This window comes from Macrosteles quadrilineatus, unplaced genomic scaffold (assembly GCF_028750875.1).
Source record: "Macrosteles quadrilineatus isolate MER2022 unplaced genomic scaffold, UCM_ALF_1.0 Scaffold_3__2_contigs__length_128488019, whole genome shotgun sequence".
In the NCBI taxonomy this organism is placed as follows: Eukaryota; Metazoa; Arthropoda; class Insecta; order Hemiptera; family Cicadellidae; genus Macrosteles; species Macrosteles quadrilineatus.
In genome coordinates this window covers 87,045,852-87,072,751 of record NW_026542596.1, presented here as the reverse complement: position 1 = coordinate 87,072,751, position 26,900 = coordinate 87,045,852, and the positions used below count along the sequence as shown (strand labels likewise).

At 35.4% G+C, this 26,900-nt stretch overlaps 1 protein-coding gene across 5 annotated transcripts; it reads right to left on the bottom strand.

Moving 5' to 3' along the window:
- On the bottom strand, positions 1 to 25,785 carry LOC128989962 (uncharacterized). Of its 5 annotated transcripts, none has more exons than XM_054412135.1 (3): positions 25,464 to 25,785; positions 15,994 to 16,137; positions 1 to 4,183 (listed from the first exon to the last, which is right to left on the bottom strand). In XM_054412135.1, the coding sequence occupies exon 3, from the start codon at positions 4,175 to 4,177 to the stop codon at positions 2,729 to 2,731; it is 1,449 nt and encodes a 482-aa protein (XP_054268110.1). In that variant the 5' UTR covers positions 4,178 to 4,183; positions 15,994 to 16,137; positions 25,464 to 25,785; the 3' UTR covers positions 1 to 2,728. The 5 variants fall into 5 exon arrangements, with proteins under 5 accessions (XP_054268110.1, XP_054268112.1, XP_054268109.1 ...); XM_054412137.1 differs by having other exon boundaries at positions 15,994 to 16,115; XM_054412134.1 differs by having other exon boundaries at positions 25,468 to 25,785.
- Positions 25,786 to 26,900: the final 1,115 nt, after the last annotated feature.

Sequence of the window (26,900 nt, the reverse complement as noted above, 5' to 3'; positions counted from 1 at the left end):
TTTTATATTTTCAAGTCGGAGAACACGCTTAAACCTTAACTTTACAAAAATGTGGGTGATGAGACATTATGTTCCAAGAATAATTAACATCCTATTATTCCAGTCACTAAGTGATGTTCCATAGCACCTTAAGCTTTGAGCATGTTGACACCAGAGCACTAGACCATGTCAAGGGTGGTAAAAGTCATTAAGTGAAAACCCGGAATTCCTAACACTAGCTTTTATTCATTCTCTCTCCTTAACAGAGATTTACAAACATACAATTATGATCCGGTAGTCGTCCTACAGGTTGTGTCTACAAGGTCAGTATTTATATAGGTGTTCAATTGAGAAAGATGTAATACTTCTAAAAATATTTTCCTACAGTCACCCGACAAAGTTGGCTTCCTTGTACTGTTTTTAGTACAGAAAGCTGCTAATTGCTGCATATTTATACTTTGCCGTACGGTTTATACTTTGCCGTACGGTTTATACTTTGCCGCACATCAGGATTCCAACGAAACGAACACAAAACAGCGTGGTTCTATTATGCACGTAATCCGTGTACGCTTGGAAATAGGTTGGCAACACTTAAAGATAATAATACTATGAGCAGCTGATTGACTATTATAACTACGATTTAACCTGTCATTTCGTGTTTATAGTTTAGGTATTTCTGAACTTTCTGGACTTTTCATTTAAACGTTTTTAAAACATTCCTACGATCTTAATAAACAAGAAAATACCTTTAAAGCATTTGTTTAGGCGCGGAAACCACTTCAAATTACAAAAACAGACGGAACTATATTCTCAAAACGCGGAGCACATTTCTTGCCGAGGAAAAATAGCGGAGTGATACAGACCGCGGGTACTACTTTCTCTAGGGCACCTATTTGTGTTGCCAGCTGAACCTAAAAACGTGTTGTATAGTGTTTGAAAGACTAATTATTTATATGTTTTATAGTGACTGTAGGAAAAATATAATGTGTAACACGAGTGAAAAAGGCCTTTGCTGCACTCGAGATCATTCCGCACGAGCCGCCGTGAGCAGCAAAGTGCTACTTTCACCACTAGTTACACAAATAACTATTTATTCATCAAATTTTACACAATTATTATTGTTGATCTTACTTTGTACAAAATATGTATAGGCCTACATAGGCTGATAAACAATTTTAAAACAAATTCCTATATATTTACATGTTATAATATGAATATATAATATATGTTATAATTAGAAGATACAAGATTGAACAATGATCTAAAGTATAAAATAATATAAATTGCGAAGATGTACATAAAATGCAATAAAAAAATTATATAGATAATTATTTTATCAAAACAAAGCATTATAAGTGTATGGACGAGTTTGAGTACATTTCAAAAATATGTTTGTATTCATCATTGGTTGTCATTTTATGTTATTTCCTTGGGTAATAAATTAATTAAATGGGCTCACATTTATTTGCTATCTCTTAAATACTAATAAACATAAAAATATTATCTACTGTGTTAATATGCTGGTGGCAATCCAACTATTTCCCCTTTAACAACTGTTAAAAATTTACCGATTTTTAAATATACAAAAGAAACCCTAAATTGCTTGTTGGATAGAACTTTTTTGTCTTCACCACAATATTATTCTAATATCCGCAGGGTTTAGCTGCCAGAGTTAACTGTTTACTTCATTATAATCTGAGTGAAGATAATAATAATAAATCTTTTATGCAAGTGCCGGTAATAAAAACATGGGTTTGTACAGTTTTAGAATGTAAAATTTTCAATTTTTGGAGAATATATTAACAGAAATTGGGAGAAGACAAAATTGGAAATTATTTAAATTTTCTTTAAAATCCTATTTTTCAAAAATAATATAAAACACCAATACTTAAAAACTTAAATTTCAGGAGAACCTAACGTTTTAATACAATACTAACAACTTTTCCTAAACTAATATATTGTAGGACTCTTGTATTTATAAAATAAACATGTGATTTGATTTTTTTGCATTAAAATTAATCCAACCAAGATATGAGAAACACCAAGAAACACTCAGGAATCAAAGGAAATCAGATAAAACCACTAACACTGTGTAGGATTTGTGAAAAGTACAACAATCATAGAAAGACTTAATTTTTGCCCAGCTCCATGTGGACTCTAGTATTAAATGGGAAAAAATATGTTTGCTTCAAAAATTAGATTTTTAAGTATATTACTTTATTTGCAAAGCATTGTTACATTACTTGCAATGGTTAAAAAAACACCGGCCCCGATTTTTTTGGGACCATGAAGGTATGTGAAGGTTTTTAAGGTATGTGTCCATTTGAAGAAATTAGGTGATAAATAATCAAAATATAGGTAACAATAATAATAATAACTTATTGTAAAAACCTTATCAGGTAATTAAAAATGCACTTAGTGTGTAAGTTTGCTGCGGCAGGGGTATTTTATACCATAATTGTGTATTTCAAGTTTTAAACTTGAGTCAAAAGGTTTCTAATCTGAATATTCTATAGAAACTTTTTTATTATTTACAATATTTAGAAAAAAAAATAGTGCTTATCAAAAAACATATCTGAGGTATATTTAAAATGTTAAAAACTACATTACAGATATGCCTAGTTATTTAAGAGCCACAATAAGATTCTGGTAAGATTTCACGGATTATGTAAATAGTGATGGTTACAAATCAAAATTTGCTTAAGAGATCAATAGCCTTGTCTGCATTGGTACACAAAGAAGAGTTGAATCACCAAAAATGTAAGATTACAATTTTGTTTTCTTTTTCTATCGCTAACTTTGTACAATGCTGATTCACAGCAACAAACGATCCGTTGACAGGAAATTTGAATAGTTTCCTGGCAGTTCTGCCTATCTCCCACACTTCACTATTTACCGAGTTGATGACAACAAATTTATCACATATTGCTCTTAAACTATATAATGTGAATCCGAGCTTAACTTTGTTGATGATATCTAAAGTTGTGAGATCAAAGACATGTACAACATTTTCAAATGTTCCAAACAGCAACATTTGTCCAACAACATTTATCGTCTTTTTTAGAATTTGTTGTGGACACTTTCTGACCAGTAGTTTTTCTGATGTTTCATAGTTGTACACGAAGATTCTTTCAGCAGCTGCACCGATTAAAAATTTGCTTTTGAAGACTTGAAAGTCACAGTAGTTAAGTTTGACTAAAAACGAAGTGAACATCATTTTTGAAAGATCGTACCCATAACAATGGTATGTATGCCGGTCATGCAAAACCCGAAGTTTTACTACTACATTCTTTTCATCATCGCATGACAGGAACTGTAATCCGTCAATAGCAAGATTGCTACCGACAGGAACATTCACTTCGTCAATTTTTTGCCCCTTTTGAATATCCCAAACATGAAATGCAGGGCACGGCAAATCTTTGAAATTTGTTACAGCTCCTATAAATAAGTTACCAGAAACAGTCATCTCCACTTGATACACCAATTCAAAGTAAGTTGTCCTGTAAAAAGTGTTTTCATCATGAGTGATAACATCTTTAGAACCCTTTTCAGACTTCTCAAACAGGAATGCATTCACCAATGGAATGCGAGAGAAAGATCCCAATGTGATATCATACACTAAAATTAAGTTATAAACACCGACAACTAGCTTGTTTTTTGCTATTTTATAAAAAACAAGCGAATCAAGATTGTCAAACTGATCAATGTTAGATGAAAACGTTGAATGTAAAAAGGGTGTTTCAACGACGTCCCAAATTTCGTCTAGCAGCTTATTGTTGTTAATAAGGTATGTGTGGAGGAATAAAAAGTCATTTTCATAGAACTCAATCCTAGATTGGCTATAGACGACGTTGGGAGGTCCATACTCCAATTCACTTTTCTCAAACCTGCCATTTCTCCAGTTTTGGAACAGGTGGGCTTGCATCATGAAGTTCCTTTTCCATTCAGTTATTGGTGAAAGCTTGCTTAACCGGTCATTTTCCCACTCAAAAACGGGTTCAACCCAACAAGCACTTCTTTTGAGATAGTTAATGCGGTCAACGTTACAATATCTTCTCCAAATCAGATCATCGCTAAATACGTCCCTCATTTTGGTGCTAGTAGCGCAACAAGCCATGATGTCTTCTGTACTCAGATAACTGGCGATTTGGTCAATGATTATGATTGGCATAACTTCTAAGCTTAACTGCCTCTCCATATTACCCTGAAAAAATAATCAATTAAAAATATAAATGTATTAAAAGCAATGATTGAGACAAAACAGTAAAGTATTAAAAAACCAACTGACACTATTATCTCAAATTTCTTGTCCCTTTTTACTTAATACTAGGGAACCCGTGCGGCTCAAATGAGCCGCATGTTGCAACAAAGTTTTTCCAGCATTGAGAGTTGAAGAAAACTGTTTCCTTACTGATAACCTGTGTTAAGTTATTTAAGTTGGGTCATTTTATTTCTTCGATTTGAGACATCCCCATGAATAAAAAAAAATTCTCCGTAGAGAATCCAGATAAGTGGGGTGATATCAACCGTTTCATGTGCTCCATTTTTTACCCACAAACTCTAGGTTACTCTCTGGACAGCCATAATCTGCTTGAATAGGCTAAAGCAGCAACACCATTGAAAGTTGGTTAACGTATATTAATGTGTTGTCTATCAGTCACAGTATATGCCCCGCTTCAGAATGTTTTCATGTTGTTCAGTGGAGTTTCTCTTAATACCTGTCCCAAATTTTTGAAAGTATGGATTCATTTGTCGAAATAGGTTGGAGAACTCTTGTAGCTATAAGATTTGGAGAGCAATTTTCATTTTCTCTTTTTGAACAGCGTATAGACCGTTACTACTCGATTGTTGAATATAGAAACACTAATTCCTTCACTTATGTTTTGTCTAATATTGCCACTAAAACGTTCAATAGCAAATGAGTTTTTGAAACTTCTTATTTTTGACTTGAAATGTCTGGATTGTGTTGGTAAATTCAGTGAAAAAACTTTATATAAGTTAGCCCGAAGAACTGGCAACATAACCTAGAAGTAAACAATCCATTTGCGTTTTTTTCTCAATTGAAGTAGAGCGAGTAATACAAAAGTTTACAATAAAAACATAAGGTCCGCCAAGATTTGGTATAATCTTACTACTTGAACTTATCATAGTCAAGGCATTATTATAGTTTCTAATAAATGTTTTTAAATATCTCGATCTGTCAGTGTCAGAAGTAAATATTTCTTGCATGCATTCATTTGATCTGACATTAGGCAAGTTTACTTTACCACCGTGACAACACTATGTGCTTCGTATATTTTTTCACTTCCAAAGTAAGTTGCAAAGCAGAACTGACTAATATTATCACCAAATATATCAACCAAGCATGCAATATATCACCAAAGTGAATGTGTATCTGGATGGGTATCTGTTAGACCAGGCCTCTCTTTTTCTACTCTCCTTATACGCATAAGATATGTTAATTACTGTATTAATTGTCTCCTCCTCCGGTTTTCAACATTTCATCTTTGAACATGAGGAATTTTCTGTTCTTCCAACAAAACTGATTAACTGTTTAACTTGGTCTTAAACTGAATATTACAAACTTTAATATTTACTCCCAAAAAGCTAGCGAGTTTCTTTTTAAACAGCTGTTTTTTGTTATTAAATTTGTTCTATGTATTTCTTATGGGGAAAACCCGACCTTTGAGAGGGTCTCACGCCTTCAACAGTAGGAATTTTAAAACCTTATTGCAAAACTACATATTCAGACAAATCTTTTGACACCTTAAACGTTGAAATTGGTCCACAAATAAGGGAGGAGTTGCGTTAACAAAAAACGGCTTCACGTATTATATGTATAGATACCACAATCACAAGAGTACAGGAAGTTGTAATTATTAATTTGCTCTGGGGGATGGGACAGGGCGCATAAAGCATATAGGTTTGTTGAAGTGATGAGTAGGCCTAATCCTATAAAATTTAGTTTGATAAGGTGTTAAAAATATATTGAGACAGCATTATATTGTTTTGTGGGGCTGTTTTTATAATAGTAGCCTACTGTAAATAATTAAGCTTAAAAAAGATATACAAATCTCACAACTCATCAAAATCTGATGATTTCTGCTTGAGACAGATGATGTTGCCAACAGACACAAACATGTATATGAGTTTAAACCAATAATTGTGTTTTTGGCCTCTGAGGACATCAAAATGGAAGAATAAACTGTTCCCAGGTCTTACTATAAGACCTGTATTTAGCTTATTCCCTATATGGGAAATCTGCTAAAAGAAACAGGAAGTACACTGACAGGAACCTTCTGGTTAGAAGGAACATTCCCACACTCAGTGGTGATTTGTTCAGCTGCTCATAAGCCTGGTTTACACGGGTTGAGAACGGCGGGCGAGTCAGTATGCGAGTTCCCACTCGCTCTCTAACTCGCTTGTTGTAGACATGCAGGCAAGTCCAGAAGTGAGCGAGTTGGTAAAAAGAGGTCAGTTGAGAGCAAGTCCAGTACTTTAGTTGAAAACCGAGTTGCTCGGCCCAGTAACTACCCCCACCAGCATGATTTTCCCGTGAAACATCTGTTTACTGCTGTCAAGTGAGCCCAGCGACCACAGATAATTAAATATAATATTTTTTCCGTGGTCTCGCTGGGTGAGTCAGTATTGAATGTTGGTTAGTTCAGTGTAGGCCTACTCACTCGACACTCAATGCTCAATGGTTCAGTTGAACAGTTGGCCCTTGGCCCTGTATTGCATTGTCTTGCTGATAAAGTAGCAAGATGGCGCCCGGTGACGCACCTAATAATTGTGGCTCTTGTAATATAAAGTTAAATACGCGTAGTAAAGCGATAAAGTGTTTTGGAAAGTGTCAAAAGTCTTTTCATATTAGTTGTTCTCAAATCTCTGAAATGGATTACAACAATTTCAAGTCAATTAATGACATTTTCGTGTGGCTTTGCCCGGACTGTATCTCATGGCTTGACTCTGTGAAAACGTCTCCTTCAGTAATTCATGACAACAAAATTGAAGACAACGAGAAACCTCTCTGCTGTGAATGTTTTAGTTATATAAAAATAATAACTGACGAAATTTCTAATCTATCTGCTAACTATAAAACCATGTCTGAAAATGTGAATGCTCTGGGTTCTGAGCAAACGACAATCAAATCGATGCTACACTCACATGCTGATATTATCGGTGACATAGTCCATTTAGGACAGCAAAATAAGGATAAATCTCCAGTGAAACCATCAGTAAATTGTACTCAGAAGTCCCAGGAGTCACTTAATGTATCGAAGATGATTGAAAATGAAATTGAAACCCCTGACCTAGGCCTATTCTCTAGTCCTGGAACCTCTGGAAATAATACAACTGCCATAGATTCACACCCTACCCAGGCTGATGAGATACTTTTGCTAAACAAAGAAAATTTCCCAAACCTCTCACATGACAATGGATGGAAAGTTCAGCGAAATAAGTACCGCCGAAAAGGGCTAGGCCTTTCACATAGCACTAACTCTGCTCCCAATACTGCTAGAGTCTCTGATCGCGAAGGCTGTGGCTCAAAGCAAGATCGTGATCACGACCAGGTGTCAAATTCTTCATCTTCACACCAGCAGAAGGCTAAACCTCAACAAAAGAGTGGTACTACAGTGAAAGGGAAACTTAACCCTAGATCCAGACCTAACCTAAACTCTGTCCCTGTAATTGTTGGAACTTGTGAGGATAAAACTCTATCAGGTAATAAAAAAGCTTGGTTTTACTTGGGTAGGCTAAACAATAGTACTTCTGTAGAGACAGTGAAGCAATTTGTTACTTCAAAATTTACAGGCATCTCTCCTGTTGTTGAAAAACTAGAGTCAAAAGGACCTAACGCTAGCTTTAAGATAGGTGTAGATTTTGATCGAAAAGATGAACTGTTCCAAAGTGCCTCCTGGCCAAAAAATGCTATACTTAAACGTTTTTTATTCAGGAGAGCCCCGGCCAGCCTTGTAACATAGGCCCTGAAGACAATTTCTTATCTGTACATTGTAAATAATACACATTCAACTAAGTCTAGTAATGATAGGCCTAGGCCTACACCAACTATAATTAACAACCAGCCTGAGTCTACCTCTGAACATCCGCCCACTGGCTCTCTGCCTAATTGTACTAGGCCTAACAGTATAAAACAAAAAGCGGAAGTAACGGGTACTAATAATGCTGGGCTAATAATTTCCTCCCTAAATGTACAGTGTCTTAGAAATAAATCTAGTCTGGTTTCACTCTTTGCCAGAGAAATTGGTTGTGATATTTTGGGTGTTTGCGAACATTGGTTAACTAAAGAGGAAGCAGACCTCTTTCTTAGTATCGACAATCTTCACCTTGGAAGTGCATTTTACCGCTCATGTCACAGAAACGGGGGCTCTGCAATCTTTGTCCGCAATGGTCTGAATTTTAAACCTATTGACCTTGATGAATTTAGTGTTGAGATGGACCTGGAACTTGCTGCAGTGCAGCTATTAGACTTATCTTCAATAGTGGTATCGGTCTACAGATCCCCAACTGGTGACCTATCAAATTTCTTCCACCAACTTGACTTGTGTCTGAACTATATTACTAGGCTCAACTGTAAAAATGTCTTTCTTGCTGGCGACTTCAACATCCATCTTGAGTTCCCATCAAAAGAGGAGGCCTCATTTACTAATATTTTAAGAAGCTATGGGTTGTACATTACATCAAGAGAACCTACCAGAAACATGGCATGCCTGGACACAATAGTGACAAACCTTAACTCCTGGGAATATGCAGTGAAAGTCACTGAACCTGTTGTTGCTGACCACGGAGCAGTCTCCCTAATGATTGTGGCGGATCTGGTGAGTACAGGACCAATGCCTATCTCATGGCAGGATAAATATATATTCGTAAAGCGTAAAATTGACGAAAGTAACCTAGGTGTCTTGAACCAAAAGCTGAAATGTCTCTCAAACTGGAATTTACCTGACACATCTCTAAACCCTGATCAGAGGTTTTCAAACTTTTTTGAAATTTTCAAGGAACTGTTCGATAGTGTGTTCCCATCTAGAAGTTATAAGCCTAGACAGTCTCTCAATTTGTCAAATAAAATTAAGCCTAACTCTTTCAAAGATAAGCACTGGTACACGCTTGAGCTCTCTAAAATACGTTCATACGTTCTTTTGCTAAACGATCTCCACAAAAAATGTTTAGATGAAGTTAGGAAAAAAACCCTTTATGATTTGTACCGTAAGGTAAAAAGGGATTATTCCTCCAAAGTCAATGAAGCAAAGAAGAGTCACTTTGGTGACATCATAAACTCGGCACCTAATCCATGTAAGGCCGCTTGGGACATAGTCAACGCTAGACGGCAGACAGGAACAAGGCCTAAGATCTTAACAAGCCCTGACGATTTCAATGACTATTTTGTTAATATAGCTAGTGATATTGTAAATAGTTTGCCTGTATTACAGAGTGATCCCACCCTGGAAGTAACAGACCACTCATCAACACTAACACTTAATGGCCTGGAATATTATTATAATCGCTTAAGCAAGGATACCAACTGTGTGTTTTTAGGAGACATTAACATTGACCTGCTAAAATCTAATGAAAAAATCGATCTTTACCTAAACTGTTTATCAGGTGCTGGATTGATCCAGTGCATAGATAAGCCAACCAGGGTGACACTCGATACATCAACGTGTATTGACCACATTTTTGTTCGTTTCCCAGATATGAGACGAGTCAGATCTGCTGTCATACACTCTCACATCACTGACCATTACAGCACTGCTCTGACAATCACTAACGACAATCACACACCTACAGGTACTGACACACTGCCACAATACCAAACTCACACCTACGTTGATCATACACTACTATCTGAACAAATTACACAAACAGACTGGAGTCCAATAATTGGCAATCACGATGTTAATCAATGTTCAGCACTTTTTTGTTCGACACTGAGTAACTGCATTGAAACCTCTAAAAAAACAATCAAACATCACTCAACAAGATTTAGAAAAATCAAACCTTGGATCACCATAGATTTAATTAAACTTATTCGTAAGAGGGATAAATTAAGTAAAAAGCTTAAAACTCAACCTTTTAATTTATTATTACTAAACACATTTAGAGCCTTGCGACTTTCTTTAAATGAAAACCTAAAAACTGCAAAAAGAAATTATTATAGGGGGAAAATTTTTGAATCAGACAGGAATCCGAAAGTATTTTGGGGAATCGTTAATGATCTTTCGGGCAGAATTAGCTCCAAAGAACCTTTCCCTTTTGAAAAATTTGTACCTGGTTCGTCAACTAATAGGGATTTAAAGATAAATATAGCAAACGAGTTTAATCATTTCTTTACTTCTGTGGGTTCAAAATTGGCAAACGCAATCGATTCAGGGGGGGCTCCAGTCGTAAACGACGTTGACTACTCACACGACACACACTTTACGTTCAACACTATTACACACACCGACATATTACATTACGTCCAGGGTCTGCGCGGAGGGTCTGCGCCTGGCCATGATGGCATCTCGGCCTTTGTTCTTAAGGAAAACATCCACGCTCTATGTGCTCCTCTCCTGCACATTGTCAATCTTAGCTTGGCATCTGGTATATTCCCAAACATGCTAAAGTTAGCAAAAATTATTCCATTACATAAATCTAATGATTTCACAGACATGAATAATTATCGTCCGATATCTTTATTAAGTGTAATCGCTAAGATTTTAGAGAAAATTGTTAAAGACCAACTTGTTTCTTACCTCCACCAGTGCAACATTTTAAGTGAAAATCAATATGGGTTTAGGAGTGACAAAAATATATCTGACGCGTTATTTGATATCAATAAAAGCATAAACGAAGCAGTATACAGCAATAAACGAAGTATGTTAATATTCTTAGACTTAAAAAAAGCATTTGACTCAGTAGACAGAAAGCGTTTGTTGCAAAAACTTGAGCTTGTCGGGGTGCGCGGCACCTCGCTCGCTTGGTTCAGCAGCTACCTCTCTGATAGGCTACAGACTGTCTCACTTGGTGAAGTGTCAAGTGATGTGCTACCAGTGGAGTATGGTGTCGTCCAGGGATCGAATCTTGGCCCTGTTCTATTCCTCATTTACATCAATAATATTTCTAAAATTCAAACAAATGGAAAATTAATTTTATTTGCTGATGATACTTTATTATTCGTAACTGGAACATCCTGGGAGGAGGTGAAAAACAAGGCAGAATCAGACCTATTTTTACTTAAAAAATGGCTTGACCAAAATATATTATCTCTCAACATATCAAAAACTAAATTCATGCCGATCTCATTACGTAAGTCTACCGAATACAAACTTGAAAACCTAACAATTCATGTCTGTGGAAGTCATTTCAACAACTTGTGTTTTTGCAGCGAAATTGAAAGAGTTGACTCATATAAATACCTTGGTATTGTTTTTGATTCAAGGATGAAGTGGTCGGAACATGTTGAATATCTAAAAAATAAACTACGTAAATACATTTATGCATTCAGACAACTTAGTGATGTTCTCGAAGAGCGAGAAATTAAAATTGCTTACTACGCATACGTTCAATCATTGTTATCATTTGGAATTATTGCTTTTGGTGGTGCTTACAAAACTATCTTGCAGCCTCTTTTTGTAATGCAGAAAACAATTTTAAAAGTTGCTTTTAAAAAACATTTTAGATATTCAACTGACGACCTATTTGCAGAATTAGGAGTTTTGACAGTTAGGCAGTTGTTTTTGAAATTTATTTTAGTACACATGTACAACAATTTTGATAATATTTTTGAAAAAACTACTCATTCGCACAACACGCGCTTCTCTCAAAACGTTGGTATATTTGTTCCACAGACTGTAAAATCATTTTCACACACAAACTGCTTTCATTTAACCCAAATTATCTATCGTAAGTTGTGTGATAAATACCAGAATTTTGAAATTTTAAATTCACCATCTCTCTCTTTGTTTAAAAGACATGTAGTAACGTGGCTTGTAGGACTGAGTTCAGAGGATACCGAGGCTGTTATCGCGTCGGGCTGACCTGACCGTTGACCCTACACTACAACATACAATCACTGATACACCACCCCAATGACTAACTAATACACAACCCGCCACTCCTCTCCGCTCAACCTATCACTCAACCTATCACTTGATTTTTGAGAAGCACTTAGTTTCAGAGAAATATCGTTGTCCAGTTCCAAGCAAGACAACATTTATTTTCAGACGTGATAACAATCACAAAATAAAAAATTCCCATTCACTAAACAAATTACCCGCAACTCATGTCTACGCACAGGCCCTGCCTATGTAGACACATTTCCATTTAAGTTGATAAGGTATTTTATTTTTTTTATCTCTTTGTGCCATTAGTTATAATATTATTTTGTAAGTATTTTTAAGACAAGGATTAGGCTAAGTAATTTATTCTGTAAAATACCATGAATTGTACTTTTTTTAGTTGGGAAATAAACATCATTTCATTTCATTTCATTTCATTTCATTTCAATCATTTCATTTCATTTCATTTCATTTCATTTCATTTCACTTGACACCTGGAGCAAGGTGAGTGCTCATGAAATTATATCTATGGTGAAAAACTTCAAAACTTCTAAAAGCCAAGATGTATTTGGGATGTCTTGTAATGTATTGAAATCAGTTATTGAGATTATAGCACCCCCACTTGCTAAAATTATAAATGCATGTCTTGAGGTAGGTGTTTTTCCAGACATACTCAAAACGGCCCGTACAATACCTGTTTTCAAGAAAGGAGATTCCTCACTTGTATCAAACTACCGCCCAATCTCAATACTTCCGGTATTCTCTAAGATCTTTGAGACCGTAATTCAAGTTCAACTTGTATCCTATCTAGAGCACAACCACCCGCTGATTGATGCACAGCATGGCTTTAGGAGGGGTAGATCAACTACCAGTGCTTTACTCAGCCTTATGAACACTATAATTGATGCATTTGAACATAAGTCTTCAGTCTTGCTAAGTCTATGCGACTTAAGCAAGGCGTTTGATGTGGTGTCACATGATGTGCTTATTTCTAAAATGACAAAATATGGAGTTGGTGGTACAGCTCTAAGGACAGTTTCTAGCTATCTTGCCAATAGAAAACAGCTGGTTTCGGTAAATGGGGCCTCGTCCAGTATTAAAAGTTTAACCCACGGGGTACCGCAGGGTTCGGTGCTTGGACCGCTGCTATTCTCGATCATGATTAATGACCTTTGGCTTAATGGCTCTACATTGCTCTTTGCAGATGACACCACGCTCATATCCAGAGGGGGCGATATTCCACGGTTACGGACTGAAGCCCAAGATCTCCTTGAACAGGCCAAAGTGTGGTTCAATATGAACAAACTAAAGCTTAATGACGAGAAAACCAAGTCGATTTTGTGTACTCTGAAGACGGACGCAAGGGAGGAAAGTGCTGTTAAGCTATTGGGTTTTTGGATTGACCCGAAGTTAACCTGGAATCACCATATATCTCAGGTATGTGTCAAGCTGTCTAGAGTGTGCCATCTTCTCAGAGAGCTCAAATCTGTGTTGACTAAGTCACATTTGGTAACTGCCTACCACGCGCTCTTTCACAGCCACCTTGTGTATGGGATTGTGGTCTGGGGACATTCTACAGATACTGAGGACCTACTACTTCTTCAGAAGAGGGCAGTTAGGATTGTGTCCAATTCTGGCCATTTGGACCACTGTAGGCCGTTATTTATTGACTTGAAGATCCTCACCGTCTTCAGTCAGTACATCTACAGCATCTTAACTATGCTAAGAGTAAACCTCGAAGAATTTAGAAAAAGAGGGAGTCACCATGACCACGGTACCCGCAGAGCTGGTGATTTGGACATACCCCGATGTCGTCTTGGTATGACACAGCGAGCCTATCCTCAGTCAGCCCTGAAGATTTTTAATGCTCTACCGGATGAGGTGAAGAACCTGAACCCGAAGGCTTTTAAGAAAAGACTGAAGGATTGCTTAGTGAAAAGGCCGCTCTACTCTCTTCAAGAGTTACAAGATGGGTCTCTATTTGAGCAATAAAAAGCCTCAACACACTTCTGACGCAGTCTATCCAATTTTCATTGGTCAACGACGAAGACGACAAGTATTACAAGTAAGTATTACGTAAATCTTCTCTTGTAAAATTCAGTTTTAAAAATCTTTGTACAACTAAAGATCTACAGTTATACTCTATTAATCAATGGGTCATTAGAAAGCTCACTTCCTAAACATGTTTTCTATCAGAAATACTGTACATTGAAAACGGTGTTTGTGTTTACACATTTTTTATTTAGAGCCATTATAGGCCTATTGCGTATTTTCAAGAAATGCATTAGCCTATAGTAATTTGTAGCAAATTTAATTTTCTTTCAGAATATATAACCATCTTTCACTTTGGTCGACTTTGCTATGCTGCATTGTATGCTGGTGGCGCTGCCTACGAATTGACAGGCAAAGCTCTCTCCGAGTAGGAAGGTGTTGTACTTTGGACAGCTATATGTACCTTGGACCTATACTCATTTTAGCACTATCTGTTAAGTAAAGGGAGAACTTTTACCATTAGTTAATGCTTTTGCTACCAGAGGTCTATCTAGAGATGGGAATTATCGTTGTTTTCCGGCAACGGTTATAACCATAACGCAGCTGCCCAATAACGTGTTGCGGCAACCTGTTACTTCAATAACGATTGCCAACTCGTTGCCGCTGTAAACCGTTGTCCGCCGGTCGGTGTTGCGGCGTTCAGTTATCGTTGTCGGTTGATCAGTTCAGTTTTCAGTTGTAGTCGCGAGTCGGACGTTGCCGCGTTGTCCAGACAGGATGCGTTATTCTAATTCTAGTTCGTTTCAGAAGTTATTTTTATTGTCAGTTTACGCTGTGTTTTAAGTGGTTATCAACAAACTGTCCGCAAAGACCATTACGAGGGAAATAAATATGCAATATGCATACGTTTGATGTTGGGAGAGGGGGTGGTTAAGCAATGTCTGCTCCAGAGTGCTCCAAAGCTTGCTACGCCACTGAGTTATATGATCGTGGTCACGGACCTTGCGCAATTGTATGGTTGATTCATCGCTTGTTCACAGAGATCACAATTTGTCGCATACATATGGCAGATGAGCTGATCTTCACTCAAGGGAATTATGGCCGCCTGTCTTGTGTAAAGCTTCTCGACACGATGGGCCAAGCTCTGCATGTAGCAGGAATTCTGCTCCGGCGTTTTCTGACCGACGATGGTGTGGTTTTAAGCTAATGTCTGCTTTGTTAGGTAGGCTGCTCTTTACAAGAGTGCAGAAGGAGTTGGCTTCATGGCGTTGATATGCACTTTTCTGCTAGGTATGGGATGTAGCGTAGACTCAAAATCTGCCGCTATAATTATTTGTACTTCTATTTGCGTTTCATAATTTTTGAAGCTTAGTTGATTTTTATCAGAATCAGGGAGCTTCCCCGCTACCTCGCTGGGCTTTGCTCTCACACAAAGTAGCAGATGTTCATCCAGCCATCCTTCTGGACAAGGCTTACATCGTGTGCTTTCTATTTAAGTCTATTTAAGTCGAAAACTGTTTGCAAATTGTTATCTTATTAGAATTCTTGCAGCTTCATTAGTTTGATAAAATCTGTTATCAACACATAGTGACTTATTTTTGACTATTAGAACTTCAAAGTGATCCGGTTGTTCCTTAACAATACGTAATGACAAAATGTGACCCCTTAACCCCATTCGCACACACGTTGACGGATGTGTTTTCGTTTTTTGCTTTGAAGGTTTTCACTTCACTTATTCTGGTAGGGAAGGAGAAAGTTGTAAGTGTCACAGAAGACATTAAACAAGTTTTTTTTCTTGTGATTTTGTACAGTCTGTTTAAAGGAACAAATATCTACTTACATAGCCTACATTTTCAAACCATGCATTTGGCTTCTTACTGAGTCAATAGTGTTTCTTGCGATATCTCACCTATCACATGTAAAGTAAAATACAAATTTATAACATTAAATAAATACTAACTAGATAAGATCCTGTTCTTCCTGATGGGCAGACTGGTCTTTTATTTGCAGTTTTTGTCTTTATAAGTGGAGACAAAATTCCTTGTTAACTATCTAAATCATTGTGCCGAAGTACCATTTGGCCTGGAAGCAGAGGAAAAACAATCTGAAAACAATTAAACTTTAATTAGTTACAGGAACTTTGAGAGTTAAAAGATAGCTTATGTATTGCCATTCAAACAGAAGCCAATTGATATTGGTTCTTAAGAGTTCTGAATATGAATTTACCTGGTCATAATGAACATAAGCATTAACTGATCCTCTGAGTGCCATTTAAAGTTACCGGTAAGTTTAACCTTGCCCAATTCTTTGTAGATTTCTCTTTAGAGAGGCTACGGTAAGTAGGGAACCATAGCCGCCATCGTAAGATAGAAGTTTAGAACTACAAGTTTATTTTTCATTGTTAGCAGACAAAAAAACCAATTTATTGTAGCCTATATTGTATTGTAGGTAAATATGGTACTGTATGGTAACTTAATTTAAAGTGACATGTTTCTGTAGGCACAGTAAAACTCATAAAAATTTTCGATTAGGCTAGCAAATTTTTCATATGGGGAAATAAGCTGTTACCGTAGGTCTCATGGAAAGACCTGTGACACCCGGGACTGAATTAATTAAACTTATTTAGGCTATGTTTATATTTTTTTAATGTGTCCCTTAGCGCAATAGCTAGAGTAAATATGATTAATTTTTATAAAATGTTTAGAAATGTGTAAACCCGCGAATAAAGTTTATTCATAGCCTATATGTTTATTCAAACGAGTTCAAAAACTAGCATTATTGGACAATGGGGGGAGGGTTGTAAGAGGGGATTTAAAGTGTTAGCAAAATGGGAGTGCCGATGGAGACCAGGTCAAGTCCCTTTAAACGCACGCATCCCCACAGGTCTCCATCGGCACTCCCGTTTTGCTAACACCATAGAGGTATAAATTTATTTTTACCATTTTTGACCTGTCATCTAAACATACAATTTTGCAATTTCTTTCCAAAATATTTTTACAGCTTAGGCCTAAGAAAAGTTTTGTACAAAGCGCTTTTTCCAAAGGTTAACTTGCAGATCAAATTTCAAAATAGGAAAAAATTTTTAATTAAAAATGTTATTCTCATGGAGAATAAATTTAAAAACTATTGTAGTTTGCTTGTTTGAATATTATAATCCAATTGATTTAGAGAAGTTGGTTATTGTATTACGTTATCAAAATTACAATAAAAAACTGAGCTTATTAGGTTACCTTCCCTGTAGCGGTATACATTAAAATAATATTTTATTAGTATGGTATTTTAAGTTATAGGAAATAAATCTGGCAATATTAAGGGAATAAATCTGACAATTTTAAGGGAATGTTTTAGGGAAAGTCAAGTCAGGTAAATGGAAAGTTGTTAAGTCAGTAAGTTTGCCGTACTGGGGGTATTTTTATAAGTTTAAATTCGTAACCAAACAACCATCATGTTAAACACCTATCACACCATGCACTACATTTCTTAGAGGTGGGCATACTTCCATCACCAACTTCGCTATGGATAACTGATCGGCGTGAAACTGGCAATAGATTAGCAATAACTCACTCCACTTCTCCTACTTCCCCTCCGACGAATATGCGTCACAGTAAAACGTCATAACAATGATGGCGTCACAGCAGCATTCGTCATAGAGCCGACGACATAACCTCCAAAATATCAAGTGGCGGGAACTTTTTTTTGGCGGCACACGGCCAAGATGGCGTTCGGTTGTTCCCGCCAACCGTTGAGTATAGCAAGTGTCTTTAATATATGTAAACAACTGCATAAATGAATTAATGTTAAGGAGTTGTAAACAAAGTAAACGCCTAAAGCCTATCCTAGCACCATAGACTAACAATCACAAGAAGACTTCTCATCCCACTGTAAATTTTGAAGCTCGTTTTTCGTATCTAGTTCATGTACGTGACACATGGGCGCTAGTGTCGACGAAACTTTGTTTCTATTATTTTAGGGTTAATTTCTTGATTTGTGCTTTACTGTTTGGTTATATAACTTGGGCACAGGTTATTGTTTATGATTAGATCGTATTATTTAGTTAAACGAGGCTTTAAATGGCTGTAATAACGGGAAACAAATTGTAAACAAAACAGGACCTCAAGAAAATAAGAAATTGCCATAAATTTATATTGCTGGCCTATTCGGTTGGTACGATTTTCTGTTTTTCATTTGAAATATGTTTATTACATTGTTATGAACTGGAAAACACTTCGTTTATGTTCTAATAATTATTTATAGTTGAGATAGGTGACTTATAATTAAACTGGTGTGACCTCGGTTCCATAAGAACCCAACTTACTAAAAATCTTGTTTTTTCGTTTTTACATGTTTGTTACTTCTTAATGAACAATATCTAACGCCTTTTCGAAAAAATTATCAGTTATTATCAATTAAATGCATTATTTAAATTTTGCCTCAAGAAAATAAAAAATTACCATAAATTTCTATTGCTGGCCTATCCCGTTGGTACGATTTTCTTTATACTTTCAAATTATGTTTATTACATCATTACGAACTAGAAAACATGTCGCTTATGCTCGGCCACTTATTAATAGTTAAGATAGGTCATCTTGAATTGAACTGGTGTGACCTCGGTTCCATAAGAACCCAACTTACTAAAAATCAACATTTTACGTTTATACATGTTAGTTACACCTTAATAAACAATATTTAACACCACTGCGATAAATAAAATAATTATTTATCAATTTAATGCATTATTTAAAATCTGCCTCAATAGAACAATAAATCACCATAAATTTCTATTGCTGGCCTTTCCCGTTGGTACGATTTTCTTTATACTTTCAAATTATGTTTATTACATCATTACGAACTAGAAAACACGTCGCTTATGCTCGGCCACTTATTAATAGTTGAGATAGGTCATCTTGAATAGAACTGGTGTGACCTCGGTTCCATAAGAACCCAACTTACTAAACATCATTATTTTTCGTTTATACATGTTAGTTACTCCTTTATTAACAATACCTACCACCATTTAGATAAAAGTATAAGTATTTATCAATTAATTGCATTATTAACAATTTACCTCGAGAAAATAAAAAATTACCATAAATTTCTATTGCTGGCCTATCCCGTTGGTACGATTTTCTTTATACTTTCAAATTATGTTTATTACATCATTACGAACTAGAAAACACGTCGCTTATGCTCGGCCACTCATTAATAGTTGAGATAGGTCATCTTGAATTGAACTGGTGTGACCTCGGTTCCATAAGAACCTAACTTACTAAAAATCAACTTTTTTCGTTTATACATGTTAGTTACACCTTAATAAACAATATTTAACACCACTGCGAAAAATAAAATAATTATTTATCAATTTAATGCATTATTTAAAATCTGCCTCAATAGAACAATAAATTACCATAAATTTCTATTGCTGGCCTTTCCCGTTGGTACGATTTTCTTTATACTTTCAAATTATGTTTATTACATCATTACGAACTAGAAAACACGTCGCTTATGCTCGGCCACTTATTAATAGTTGAGATAGGTCATCTTGAATAGAACTGGTGTGACCTCGGTTCCATAAGAACCCAACTTACTAAAAATCAACTTTTTTCGTTTATACATGTTAGTTACACCTTAATAAACAATATTTAACACCACTGCGATAAATAAAATAATTATTTATCAATTTAATGCATTATTTAAAATCTGCCTCAATAGAACAATAAATTTCTATTGCTGGCCTTTCCCGCTGGTACGATTTTCTTTATACTTTCAAATTATGTTTATTACATCATTAAGAACTAGAAAACACGTCGCTTATGCTCGGCCACTCATTAATAGTTGAGATAGGTCATCTTGAATTGAACTGGTGTGACCTCGGTTCCATAAGAACCTAACTTACTAAAAATCAACTTTTTTCGTTTATACATGTTAGTTACACCTTAATAAACAATATTTAACACCACTGCGATAAATAAAATAATTATTTATAAATTTAATGCATTATTTAAAATCTGCCTCAATAGAACAATAAATTTCTATTGCTGGCCTTTCCCGTTGGTACGATTTTCTTTATACTTTCAAATTATGTTTATTACATCATTACGAACTAGAAAACACGTCGCTTATGCTCGGCCACTCATTAATAGTTGAGATAGGTCATCTTGAATTGAACTGGTGTGACCTCGGTTCCATAAGAACCCAACTTACTAAAAATCAACTTTTTACGTTTATACATGTTAGTTACACCTTAATAAACAATATTTAACACCACTGCGATAAATAAAATAATTATTTATCAATTTAATGCATTATTTAAAATCTGCCTCAATAGAACAATAAATCACCATAAATTTCTATTGCTGGCCTTTCCCGTTGGTACGATTTTCTTTATACTTTCAAATTATGTTTATTACATCATTACGAACTAGAAAACACGTCGCTTATGCTCGGCCACTCATTAATAGTTGAGATAGGTCATCTTGAATTGAACTGGTGTGACCTCGGTTCCATAAGAACCCAACTTACTAAAAATCAACTTTTTACGTTTATACATGTTAGTTACACCTTAATAAACAATATTTAACACCACTGCGATAAATAAAATAATTATTTATCAATTTAATGCATTATTTAAAATCTGCCTCAATAGAACAATAAATCACCATAAATTTCTATTGCTGGCCTTTCCCGTTGGTACGATTTTCTTTATACTTTCAAATTATGTTTATTACATCATTACGAACTAGAAAACACGTCGCTTATGCTCGGCCACTCATTAATAGTTGAGATAGGTCATCTTGAATTGAACTGGTGTGACCTCGGTTCCATAAGAACCCAACTTACTAAAAATCAACTTTTTACGTTTATACATGTTAGTTACACCTTAATAAACAATTTTTAACACCACTGTGATAAATAAAATAATTATTTATCAATTTAATGCATTATTTAAAATCTGCCTCAATAGAACAATAAATCACCATAAATTTCTATTGCTGGCCTTTCCCGTTGGTACGATTTTCTTTATACTTTCAAATTATGTTTATTACATCATTACGAACTAGAAAACACGTCGCTTATGCTCGGCCACTCATTAATAGTTGAGATAGGTCATCTTGAATTGAACTGGTGTGACCTCGGTTCCATAAGAACCTAACTTACTAAAAATCAACTTTTTTCGTTTATACATGTTAGTTACACCTTAATAAACAATATTTAACACCACTGCGATAAATAAAATAATTATTTATCAATTTAATGCATTATTTAAAATCTGCCTCAATAGAACAATAAATTTCTATTGCTGGCCTTTCCCGTTTGGTACGATTTTCTTTATACTTTCAAATTATGTTTATTACATCATTACGAACTAGAAAACACGTCGCTTATGCTCGGCCACTCATTAATAGTTGAGATAGGTCATCTTGAATTGAACTGGTGTGACCTCGGTTCCATAAGAACCTAACTTACTAAAAATCAACTTTTTCGTTTATACATGTTAGTTACACCTTAATAAACAATACCTAACACTACTTCGATAAATAAAATAATTATTTATCAATTTAATGCATTATTTAAAATCTGCCTCAATAGAACAATAAATCACCATAAATTTCTATTGCTGGCCTTTCCCGTTGGTACGATTTTCTTTATACTTTCAAATTATGTTTATTACATCATTACGAACTAGAAAACACGTCGCTTATGCTCGGCCACTCATTAATAGTTGAGATAGGTCATCTTGAATAGAACTGGTGTGACCTCGGTTCCATAAGAACCCAACTTACTAAACATCATTATTTTTCGTTTATACATGTTAGTTACTCCTTTATTAACAATACCTACCACCATTTAGATAAAAGTATAAGTATTTATCAATTAATACACCTGATACATTCCAAGTTACCTATCTCAACTATAAATGAGTGGACGAACATAAGTAACGGGTTTTCTAGTTCGTAATGATGTAATAAACATAATTTGAAAGTATAAAGAAAATCGTACCAACGGGAAAGGCCAGCAATAGAAATTTATGGTGATTTATTGTTCTATTGAGGCAGATTTTAAATAATGCATTAAATTGATAAATAATTATTTTATTTATCGCAGTGGTGTTAAATATTGTTTATTAAGGTGTAACTAACATGTATAAACGAAAAAAGTTGATTTTTAGTAGGTTGGGTTCTTATGGAACCGAGGTCACACCAGTTCTATTCAAGATGACCTATCTCAACTATTAATAAGTGGCCGAGCATAAGCGACGTGTTTTCTAGTTCGTAATGATGTAATAAACATAATTTGAAAGTATAAAGAAAATCGTACCAACGGGAAAGGCCAGCAATAGAAATTTATGGTGATTTATTGTTCTATTGGGCAGATTTTAAATAATGCATTAAATTGATAAATACTTATACTTTTATCTAAATGGTGTTAGGTATTGTTTATTAATGTGTAACTAACATGTATAAACGAAAAAGTTGATTTTTAGTAAGTTAGGTTCTTATGGAACCAAGGTCACACCAGTTCAATTCAAGATGACCTATCTCAACTATTAATGAGTGGCCGAGCATAAGCGACGTGTTTTCTAGTTCGTAATGATGTAATAAACATAATTTGAAAGTATAAAGAAAATCGTACCAACGGGAAAGGCCAGCAATAGAAATTTATGGTAATTTATTGTTCAATTGAGGCAGATTTTAAATAATGCATTAAATTGATAAATAATTATTTTATTTTTCGCAGTGGTGTTAAATATTGTTTATTAAGGTGTAACTAACATGTATAAACGAAAAAAGTTGATTTTTAGTAAGTTAGGTTCTTATGGAACCGAGGTCACACCAGTTCAATTCAAGATGACCTATCTCAACTATCAATGAGTGGCCGAGCATAAGCGACGTGTTTTCTAGTTCGTAATGATGTAATAAACATAATTTGAAAGTATAAAGAAAATCGTACCAACGGGATAGGCCAGCAATAGAAATTTATGGTAATTTATTGTTCAATTGAGGCAGATTTTAAATAATGCATTAAATTGATAAATAATTATTTTATTTTTCGCAGTGGTGTTAAATATTGTTTATTAAGGTGTAACTAACATGTATAAACGTAAAATGTTGATTTTTAGTAAGTTAGGTTCTTATGGAACCGAGGTCACACCAGTTCTATTCAAGATGACCTATCTCAACTATTAATGAGTGGCCGAGCATAAGCGACGTGTTTTCTAGTTCGTAATGATGTAATAAACATAATTTGAAAGTATAAAGAAAATCGTACCAGCGGGAAAGGCCAGCAATATAAATTTATTGTTCTATTGAGGCAGATTTTAAATAATGCATTAAATTGATAAATAATTATTTTATTTATCGCAGTGGTGTTAAATATTGTTTATTAAGGTGTAACTAACATGTATAAACGAAAAAAGTTGATTTTTAGTAAGTTAGGTTCTTATGGAACCGAGGTCACACCAGTTCTATTCAAGATGACCTATCTCAACTATTAATGAGTGGCCGAGCATAAGCGACGTGTTTTCTAGTTCGTAATGATGTAATAAACATATTTCAAAAGAAAAACAGAAAATCGTACCAACGGGATAGGCCAGCAATAGAAATTTATGGTAATTTATTGTTCTATTGAGGCAGATTTTAAATAATGCATTAAATTGATAAATAATTATTTTATTTATCGAAGTGGTGTTAGGTTTTGTTTATTAAGGTGTAACTAACATGTATAAACGAAAAAAGTTGATTTTTAGTAAGTTAGGTTCTTATGGAACCGAGGTCACACCAGTTCTATTCAAGATGACCTATCTCAACTATTAATGAGTGGCCGAGCATAAGCGACGTGTTTTTTAGTTCGTAATGATGTAATCAACATATTTCAAAAGAAAAACAGAAAATCGTACCAACGGGATAGGCCAGCAATAGAAATTTATGGTAATTTAATATTTTATTGAGGCAAAATTTAAATAATGCATTAAATTGATAAATCATGATTTTTTAATCGAAATTTCGTTAGGTATAGTTTATTAAGAAGTAACTTAACGTGTATAAACGAAAAAACCGATTTTTAGGATGTTGGGTTCTTATGGAACCGTGGTTACTCCAACGCCATTCACGGTGACATATTTCAACTTTTAACTAGTCAGGGTATACAAACGTTGTTATTTCTAGTTCATAACAATGTAATCAACATATTTCAATAGAAGTAAATAAGATCGCTGTAAAGGGTAGGCCAGCTATAGAATACATATTGTAATATTTTTACACATTTCAACTAACTAACAATACGAGTGTACAAATAATTATAACTTACTATAAGGTATAGTGATAGAATAGGCTTTAAGCTTTTACTTTGTTTACAACTCCATGGAAACACTCATTCATTTATGCAGTTTTTTACATATATTTTGGACCCATAATATAATCAACGGTTGGCGGGAACAACCCAACGCCATCTTGTGGCCGTGTTTCGCCGAAAAAAGTTCCCGCCACTTGATATTTTGGAGGTTATGTCGTCTACTCTATGACGAATCCTGCTGTGACGCCATCATTGTTGTGACGCTTTACTGTGACGTAAATTTGTCGGAGGGGAAGTAGGAGAAGTGGAGTGAGTTATTGCCAATCTATTGCCAGTTTCACGCTGATGGATAACTGTACATTCCTAATGAAGCTTTGTTCTCGATATTTTAAATAAGCTATAAAACACATAGGATACATGTCCGGTAACCGGACGTGGATTAGGCGTCCGGCAGTACAGTAACGTCACCGGGTTGTGGGGGCCCGGTATGCCATTACCACAACGATACAATGTACAGTCATCGGAGTTCGTGTTGTAGTGGATAAAGTGCTCGGCTAATATGCAAGAGGTTCCTGGTTCAAATCCCATCGGTAACTTTGACTTATTGTCAAAGATTTTGCTTTGAATGCCATTTCTTCTTAACTGTAGCTACATCTTTTGTTAGAATTTTTTACATTTATTATTTTATTGTATGAACAGAATTTAACCTTCATTCGATTTTTCTATTATCAGCAAGTTTGGTTGGTTAGGTTAGGTTATGACAGTAACTGCCGGATGCCTAATCCACGTCCGGTTACCGGACGCGTATCCTCTGCGATTATAAAATGAAACTGTAACCTAAACTAGGCCTAACCAAACTTGCTGATAGTGAAAAAATTGCAGGAAGGATTAAGTTACCAATCGAATTTACAGTTTCAATGGAATATTAGCATAGCGCAGTTAAAAAACTGTACCCTATTTCCTGGTGTTTTTTTGTATTTAATTATTTTCAAATCAACAAGCCAGCCACCACAAAACTCGAATTCCGTTGACTGATCATGGTTATCAACGACTCGGCCTAAGTTACAAATACAATGGTGTAATGAGAACAAGGCTTACAGACACTACATAATAAATAATAAAACTTATTGGTGATTTTACCTACTTGTTTATAGTTTAAACTGCTCTAAGTTTAAACATTCCACTAATAGTTCGTGCAGTAGTTGGCCAAGTCCATAGTTGTACGACTACACTGTCAGTTAAGATAGAGCCTATTTGATTAGCCTACCTACACACAAACCAACTGTGGAAACACCATTTCAACTAATTTCTCTTTAGGTGCCTTCTAAAGTTCTAAAGGAAGCCTATCATTACTTTTCATATTGTTTGAATTTTTAAATGTTAAAAATGTCGGCTGTCCTTGTCGTCAGCCGGAGCCGGTCTTCTCTTCAACTTCTTGCTTGTCTTCGTCTTGTTTGTTGTTCTTCCTTCAATCTTTGTATTGTCTCGTTTTTGTTTGTTATGTTGTTATTACTTATTATTTACAAATAAACTTCTTTTACTTCTTTTTGACATAAAAGGCATTGTCTTGGATGCCAGTGATACCACTGATGACTGATGCCAGTTACGCACAGCATTATATGTTTTATCTATGGCATTATTTGAATTATGGCCCTAGTATTACGGTATTACGCGTATTACGTTATTACCATGACGTATTGGATTTAGAAAACATACTGTAATTCAGAAGTCAATTAATATAAGCATTAAGCTTTTATTGCGAAACCCATAAAATTATGTTTAATAATAAATAAATAAAAAGGTCTTTATTTATGACAAACTGGTAATCAATTTGTATAATTATTGTAAAATAATAAATAGCTATTTAAAAAAAATAGATAATAGTGGGGTTTTACTCCTTTAAAAGCAAACAATGAATAAGGAAATACATCCCGCATTTTTGAAACGAGAAGAGGAATAAAAGTTCCATGTTCCATGACATTTAGGCTCTTATTAGACGAGGCAGCCAAGTTGCGCAACCAGCCGGGCAGCCAGTCGCCCGTCTGGCTGCCTAGCGTAGCAACCAGTAGAGCAACCAGTAGAGCAGCCACAGGGCAGCCACAAAATTACCAACTAGGCCAGTCTCTTGTTGACAGTGGAACAGTGTTGGTGGAACAGTTCTGTTGGGGAGAGACGCTGTCAGAATGCGAGATGAATATTTGCTTCTTCTGCTACTCATGAAAAAGAGAAGATGAAGGAAGAGAAGAATGCATATACATCCTATTCTTTCATCAAGAACAGAAAAAGGATTATATTACACCAATTACACAATTATATTACAAGAATACTGAGGAAAACAACACACACTGATGTGACCGGCAGAGATGAACGCACTTCCACGAGTGATTATCTACTACTGATGTGTGTGGCAGAGGGCGACTGGCTGCCCAGTGTAATAAGATCCGTAAGCTACAAAGGAGCGCGACCAGACCGAGCAGCCAGTGGTTGCCTGTGCGGTCGCCGGGCTCGGCAACCAGCCGGCAGCCAAACAGTGGCTGCGCAACTGGCCGCCCTCGTGTAATAAGCTCCATAAGAACC

Excerpts from the sequence above, each read along its gene's own strand:
- LOC128989962 (XM_054412135.1), bottom strand. The coding sequence starts at position 4,177 with ATGGAGAGGCAGTTAAGCTTAGAAGTTATGCCAATCATAATCATTGAC.